A 7,603-nucleotide genomic window follows, 5' to 3' on the forward strand; every position below is an offset into this window, starting at 1 on the left:
CTTTCTCTTTTTCTTTTTTTTTTTTCTTTTTTTTTTCCCTTTCTCTTTTCCTTTCTCTTTCTCTGTCTTTCTTCGTCTTCTCTTCCCCGCAGCTGAGATCACTTCGCTGGAACACATGTTCACGTTCCGCGGAGCAGAAGCTTTTATCGCATTGCCCGGCTCCTGGGCTGCTCGGGCCCCTGGGGAGGGGGCACCGGGCACCGGGACCGCGGGGCGGGGGTGGCGGGGGTCGGCGAGCGAGGGGAGGCAATTTGTTTCAGATTGACTGGTAACATCTCTGGCCAAACAAGTGGAGGGGATCTCCCTCGTTTGGCAATGTAATGTGCTCCCGACGGCGCGGGGAGAAGGCAAGATCAAAGCATTCCTTCCGCGGAAATTGCACCCGGGGTTGCCGTTTGGTTAGCCTGCCCTAACCTCGGTAATAAATTTCTCTAGAAGAAGGGAGGGTTAAGGAGGAGAGGAGCGGAGGGACCGCGGCACCTGCACGCCGCACCGGACAGCAATGCAAAGCAGGGCCCGGCGAAGCCGCCGGCCTTCGAAGGGAGTAACCCGGAGCTGCTCGCTCCCTCCCTCCGCTGCTCAGGGGCCTGGGGGTGCCACGGCCGGTGCAGCACCAGTCGCCTGACCTGCCCGGGGAAACACCGGGAACTCCCATCCGGTCCAGGCAGTTCAGCTCACGGGTGAACCCCCGTGGCTCTGGGGTGGGGACACACAGGCCGGGTCGGGCACGGGGAGGGTGTGCCGCGGAGGCTGTGAAGCAGCCCGGTAGCACCCCAGCAGTCCCGGCCGCTGGCTGCCGCTCCGGGCAGCCGTACCCGCGGGCTGCGGGGCGCATTGTAGCGGGGGCAGATGGGTGCACAGTGGCATGTCGTGGGCTTCGCTGCCTTCGCTCGAGTGGAAATCAGCGCCTTTCCCCCGCAGTGCACGGAGTGGCATCTGCCCGCTTTCGCTCAGACAGCACGCAGCCAGCGGGACAGGGGGAGCTGAGCGGGAGCGGAGGTCTCCGCTGCACACGAGTGGGAGCAGCAGCGAAGGAAACGCTCTCCGCCTCCTCCTCCCGCATGTTTGTCCAGCCGGAGGACGGCAGAGTCACCCCTCTTTCCCGGAGGGAGAGGAGAGAGAGGCTGGAGAGGAGCGCAAACGCGCTGAGGAGCCGAGCTCAACCAAGAGGTGCAGAAGAAAGTTGTACAAACACACTTTAAAGTGATGGCCGGGTTTCAGAGTTCCCTGTGGATAAAGTAAACAGGAGGCGAACTGTTTTGTAATTTACTCCAGCGGCCCGCAGAATCGTACTTTGTAATTTGGTGTCGGTTTACAAGCAAAGGGGACTTCTGTTTCCTAACCTAGCAGGTCTTTTGTCATGCTTGTGCCTTTTAAGAGGGACCCCAAGGGGGAAAGTGGAATTCCTTGGGTATTTGCCTTTTAGTCATGCTTGTAAGTCAAACAGTAGCCGGAGTCTCTTTTAGGATGAATAATACCTGCCGTCAGGGGATGCGTTTCCTTCTCCCCGCTCTCCCGGTGTGAGCACTGGAGGCGGTACGGCCCAAGGAGGACACACGCTCCCTTGGGACAAACGCTCGGCAAACGCTCCCTCCACCCGTCCCTGCAGGTGACAGTAGTCCGCAGGGCGAGGGGAAGGGCCGAGGCGCGGCCAAGGAGGAGGCGGCGGAGGCTGCGCCCGTCACCAGCCTCACAGCGCCGCCCGCGCCTCGGCCGCTGGCCTGCCTTCCTAAGCGCTGCGGGAGCAGGGTTTTTCCATGCCGAGCCGGCTGCGGGCAGCCGGTCCGTGTGTTCACCGTGAGCGAATGCCCGTGTTTATTATATACATGGGTATTGCCGGTATTTATTGTACACACGCTCTTCTCCGAGAACGGGCAGAATGTTTTTTTCCTTTTCGGAGAACAGCGGCGGACACACGTTCCGCGCGCTGGTGGGGAAATGATGCTGTCCCCCGTTCCCCACCTGCCCCCCGTGCCTTTTCTCACCTTTGTTTGTTTCTTGTGGTTTTTTTTTAATTATTATTATTATTTTTTTTGTCCTCCTGGGAACACTCTGTTTAAACTCACTCGCCCTTCCCCTGCCCGGCTCAAGTGTATTTCGCCAGCTCTCGTCCCGTGGGAATTCCCGTTCTCACCGACGGGAGCATCGAGCTCCCGCACCCTGCCGGCACGGCCGATTCGTCGTGCGTTACGATCCCGATTGCTCACTGTTTTGGGAGACAGAGTGTATTCCCCATATTCCGAAGAGCGGCCTCCGTCAGGGAGATGGAGTGGGGGGGAAGTCAACATCTCGGTGCTCGGTGGAAAACGCCACCGAGGCGATATAACGCTGAAAAAATGAACGGACATTTTCCTCGCCCTAATTCCCGACAGGGCAGGAAGAGAACACCGATTCCGTTGCATTTTCAGGCGCGAGAAAAGCCCGTTGCCGCGGGTCCGGTAGGTGCACAGTGGCACGTCGCGGCCCGAGCGAGGCGAACGACCGCAAACGAAACCCACGGGGCTGTCCCAGCCGTGTGGACTCGGGACGCTCCCCGATAGCGGGGAAGCCGCTCGCCCGCGCCGCTGGCTTCTAAGCTGGCACCACCACGCGCGTTACTGTTTTTTTTTCCCCTTTCCTTCCTTTCAAGCGCCGTTTCCCCCCCACCATCAGGGATCGAGCACGCCTTTCCCGCTACGGCCGCTGAGCGCACCCCAAGCCCCCCTCTGCCCCCCCCCCTCGCTCTTCCGCACCCACGAGCGGGCGGGTGGTGGCTGGCACAAGCGGGGGGGGAACAAGGGGCGTGTAGGGGGCGTCTCGGGCCAATCAGAGCGGCTGCGCCCGGCGCTGAAAACGCGGCGGGTCGGGCGCTGCGGGCACTGTGCCGCGGGGCGGGCGGCCCGGGGGTCATCCGCGGCGCTGCTGCGGACAGCGCGACCGCAGACAAGTGACGGGGTCTTCCCGAGCCGAGCCGGCGCGGCGGTCAGTGACCCCCCGACGGCACGGCGGCCCGGAGCCTTGCACCACCCCTACGTGCGGAGACCGGGAGTGCCCTCCTGCCTCCGACCGCGCTTGGGCAGCCCTACGAGCTGTGGGGACAGGGAGGGCTGCCTGCACTCGTTCCGCCTGCCGGCCTCGGGCGCTGAACCCGGGTAAGTGCAAAGGAGCTGCTTCCGCGGTGCAGAGAGCTCAAGGAGCTCATCCTGCTGTCCCGAGTGGCGGTAGCGGACGGCAGCGGTGTGTGATGCCCAGGCGTTCCGTATTTGTCCCCTACGTCTGAGCGTGGCGAGCAGACATTGTTAGGACCCTGAAGCAAACAGGTCCCTGTGAGGACCTGGCAGATCCGAAAGCCCTGCGCGCTATTCCTCTTGCTCCCTCCGCCGCTGGGGACGCGCACAGGTCCGCGGCAAGCAGGGTCGGGCCGGGGGTGGGGGTGGTGGAGGGAAGAGAGGGAGCGACCGTCGAGGTTCAACTAAGCCCTTCGTGGACCGTGAAGAATAGGGCCGAGCAGGCGATGAGGGGGTAGGCGATATCCCAGGTGGGCTCTGCCATGAGTTCCCTATCGGGGCGCATCCCTTCGGGGCTGCTGGGCAGGGTGATTCCGAGGCGGCCACCTAGGAAGCGGGTGCTCCCCGGCTGCCGTCCCGCCGAGGGGACAAACGACCTGACCCTTCTCTTGCAGCTGCGCTGTCGCGGAGCCATGGCTGAAGGACGTGCCACCGCCGACTGGGAGATCGACGTAGAGAGCGTGGAGGGGGAGGCGGCCGAGGCCACCGGCAGCGGCGCCGGGCCGGAGGAGGAAGAGGAGGAAGGCGAGGACGCGGCGGCGGCAGCCCCGCGGAGGGGGGAGCCGCGGAAGCTGAGCCGCACGCCCAAGTGCGCCCGATGCCGCAACCACGGCGTGGTGTCGTGCCTGAAGGGACACAAGCGGTTCTGCCGCTGGCGTGACTGCCAGTGCGCCAACTGCCTGCTAGTGGTGGAACGGCAGCGTGTCATGGCCGCCCAGGTGGCCCTCCGACGGCAGCAGGCCACCGAGGTAAGAGGGGTAGGGACGGGAAGGGACGGGACGGACGGGGCGAGCACTTCCAGGGCTGACGGGGCCGCCCGATCGCTGTCCTAGGACAAGAAGGGGCTAGCGGGGAAGCAGGCGAGCCTGGAGCGCAAAGCCGTCTATCAGAGGCACGTCCGGACGCCGAGCCTCCTGGCCAAGAGCATCCTGGAAGGTAAGCGTACCCCGCCCCTCCGCGGGCAGCTCTGCAGCACCGGCTGGCAGCGGGGAAACCCTGCTCCGCCTCAAGGAAAACCTGAACCTTCCGCCCGAGCCGCGGCTGCTCGCGGATACGCGTGAAATACAGCGTTATTTCCCGAAATCCGGCCACTGGCTCCGTGCGGCGCAGGCCTCCTGCCCTTCGTGGCTGAGATCGATGTGGCAAAACTCAAGCTGCCCCCCCCTTCCCCCCTCCAATAACGCCTGAAATGCTAGCAACTGTAATTTGAAATTTGAGAGTTACTGTTACAAGCTGACATTCTTTTTACATGACTACCCAGCAGCGTTTTGCAGGGCAGGGTAATTTGTTCGAGCGTGTTTTTATCAGCACATGAATAGATAAATTACTATCTTTGGCTTTTTTGATCTGACCTAACACAGCAGCACTGTTTGCAGTTTTATCAATAATAAGATATCCATGATAGGCTGCCTTTTTTTCCTTTCTTTTTTTTTTTTTTTTTTAACTGTCAAAACTATTAACTGCGGAAGAATGGAACTTTAAAGATTGATATTTTAGTGAAAGGGTGTATTTTTATTCCCCACTCCCTCTTGGGATCATGCCCAAACTTATTTCTGCATATGTTTTAGTTACTTTCCAAACTGTAGTCCTGTAAAGCACTACAATTCTTTAATCTAGCTCTTTTTTTTTTTCTTTTTCAAAATAGAAAGCACTTTTCTCTGCCTGTGACAGCACAATTAAACTCCTGTCCTGTTAGAAACCTCTTAATTTTCATCTACAGTTCACCATTTAAAAACAAAAAAAACCTCTTCTGTATTCTTTCCTCTAATTTATCTTAACTTTCTTTTTCTTTTCTCCTAGTTCTCCTTCGAATTTTCTACCATCTGTAGCAATGTGTACGTAGTGATTCATCTTTAGAGAATAGAAAAGGCATCAGCTGTAGGTATAGATATCTGCCTTGGCAATGGGGAAACCTGTGTGAGAGGAATGGGAGTGAAAGCAGGTAAAACCCTGTTCTTGTTACTCCTGTAAGCAGTTCCATTAATTTGATGGGATTACTTGTCTGAGTAGAGCAAATTGGATTGGACCTTGTTGGTTATATTAAATAAATCTAGGTAGCCTGGTAATTGAATATACTGGAGACTGGCTTTATATCTTTTATTGAAGCTTTCTTTTAATTCTGAAGAAATAAAATATTTTAATACTTTCTGTATTGAATGTTGAAAATGGATGGTTATCTCGTTAAGCTGCATGGTGGAATATCAGTCATAACACACAGCAGGGTTTTGCACACACACACACACACACACTGCCTTAATTTTTTTTCCTCAATCTGCTGCTTTGGAATACCTTTTTAAAGTTACTAATCTTTACTAGGAGACTACACATGTCAGGGGGGCAGGGTTGGTTTATCTGCACTGAAGAACTTGTAAAGAATGTGCCTGATGGTTCAAGGAGCTAAGACTCCGTGACATGGTTTCAGCAGGATCTGATGGTGTCCACGGTTTGTAGCAAATACTCCGCGCCTGGCCGGACTGGCTTCAAACAGAGCCCTGTTACAAACACACCAATGTTTTTCTTATGCAGCCTCATTCCTAATGCTGCTTTGTTGTTCTAGGTTACCGTCCTATTCCAACAGACCCTTACCTGGGAGGGAATTCACCCTTGCCACCCCCTGTAAGTGACAGGATGAGAAAGAGACGGGCTTTTGCTGATAAAGAGTTGGAGAACATTATGCTAGAGAGAGAGTATAAAGAGAGGGAGATGATGGAAGCTACACAAGCAGCTGCCCTTTTCCTCCCTAACCGCATGGTGCATGGAGCTGAATACAACTCCTATAAGACAGCCTTCAACGCTACTCAAGTTGATACTCCAAACAAGGAGTTTTGCAATTTTTTACCGACCTGCCTTGATCTAACCATGCAGTGTTCAGGATCCAGCAACATGGAACTGATTTCTTCAAATGTCAGTGTAGCTACTACCTATAGACAGTATCCCCTGCCTTCTAGGTTCTTAATGTGGCCAAAATGTGGCCCCATTAGTGATGCTCTCCTATACCAACAATGCCTATTAAATGCTACTACTGTCCAAGCTCTTAAACCTGGGGCAGGTTGGGATGCTAAGGTGTCACAAAGTCAGGACTGTTCGAATACTGAGCATGACATCATGCCTCCAAAACTGGAAAATTCGCTTGTTCTGACCCATGCTCAAGACATTCAGCAGCCATGTAATGAGATACCATGCCTTCCTCAGGAAGCTCGTGAAAGATCAGCTTTCTCTCCTCCAAAAAGGACTTTCTCTCAGATTTCTAATAAGGATTCTCTGGCTCATCAGGAGCAGCTATTAAGCAAGATCAGCAAAACCAGTACCAAACTTCCTCTCAAATATGCTCCATTTCAATTGATGTTCCACCAAACATTTCCTGACGGGTCAGGAGCAGAGCTGAGAACATCATTTGTGAAAGAGAATTTTGAAGATGCTTCTAAGAAATACAGAGAGTGTGCTATTAAAGAGAACCAAAAATACAAGTTTGCAACAGATAAATGCACAAAAAACTTTTCTGGGGCTAAACAGGCAACAGCAAAACTTCCAACAACAGAGCCCCTGTCATTTTCAGTTGAATCCATCCTTAAATGACCTTGTGCAGTTACTAATATCTCTCAGTGAATAAACTATACCTTCAGTGTAGAGAGTTTGTGTGCTTTGCCTTCTGAAGGATTGCTACTGCCTGCCTTATCTTTTAAAATATTTTTTTAAAAGGAATTTCTGCTTTAAATGGTAATTCTATCTCAAAATGATGTGCATAAATATGCATGATTTCTGAAGAAAAAAAAAATATTAATGGAAACTGCCTGTACAGACTGTAAAGTGTTATTTTAAGCAGCACTTCAAGCCATTCAATAAAATAAGATTGCCTACAAGCATAGACGTATTCCAGGCCTTTTTTGTTTCTAGTATCTCACAGGCGAGTATGCCCTGTTTTCAGAATGTACTTACGCTTTTTTTTCGCGCTATTATCCATTTAGTTTCTAGTTATCTTGGTGGGGTAAGTGGCTTTGAACCTCCAGTAAATAAAAGAAGGGGTAACAAAGGTACACGTACACTAGTGTGAATTTGCAAGCCTTTTTTTTAATAACTCAGATCAGATTTTTTTTAATAACTCAGATCAGATTTAATAACTTGGATCAGATTCCAAATGCCTTTCTTATTCTGATATGCTGAACTGGGAGTACATGCTAGCATGAATGGCTGGTTTATTCTGCACCCTTCTGTAAAAGCTTCTGTTCCTAAAGCAGAAGAGTTACTAGATTGGATTTGAGAACGGCTCTCGTGAGCTTTTAGATTAAAAGTCAGCATTTAAAAAAAATCAGTTTTTGAATAAAATATTTAATGTTTTT

The 7,603-nt window shown here is 53.1% G+C and overlaps 1 protein-coding gene across 6 annotated transcripts; it reads left to right on the plus strand.

The window, feature by feature from the left end:
- Nucleotides 1-3,447: 3,447 nt before the first annotated feature.
- DMRT2 (doublesex and mab-3 related transcription factor 2) lies at nucleotides 3,448-6,996 on the plus strand. 6 transcript variants are annotated; one of them, XR_009963552.1, is made up of 4 exons: nucleotides 3,448-4,015; nucleotides 4,100-4,202; nucleotides 5,067-5,208; nucleotides 5,824-5,948. XR_009963552.1 is itself a non-coding variant. In XM_062612484.1 (4 exons), the coding sequence occupies exons 1-3, from the start codon at nucleotides 3,530-3,532 to the stop codon at nucleotides 5,093-5,095; spliced, it is 618 nt and encodes a 205-aa protein (XP_062468468.1). In that variant the 5' UTR covers nucleotides 3,448-3,529; the 3' UTR covers nucleotides 5,096-5,101; nucleotides 5,824-5,954. The 6 variants fall into 6 exon arrangements, 5 of the variants coding, with proteins under 5 accessions (XP_062468468.1, XP_062468467.1, XP_062468464.1 ...); XM_062612484.1 differs by having other exon boundaries at nucleotides 5,067-5,101; nucleotides 5,824-5,954; XM_062612483.1 differs by lacking the exon at nucleotides 5,824-5,948 and having other exon boundaries at nucleotides 5,067-5,414.
- The last annotated feature ends 607 nt before the right edge of the window (nucleotides 6,997-7,603 follow it).

The sequence above is a fragment of the Pezoporus occidentalis genome, unplaced genomic scaffold (assembly GCF_034315485.1).
Source record: "Pezoporus occidentalis ecotype Australia unplaced genomic scaffold, CSIRO_AGI_Poc_V1 ctg16, whole genome shotgun sequence".
In the NCBI taxonomy this organism is placed as follows: Eukaryota; Metazoa; Chordata; class Aves; order Psittaciformes; family Psittacidae; genus Pezoporus; species Pezoporus occidentalis.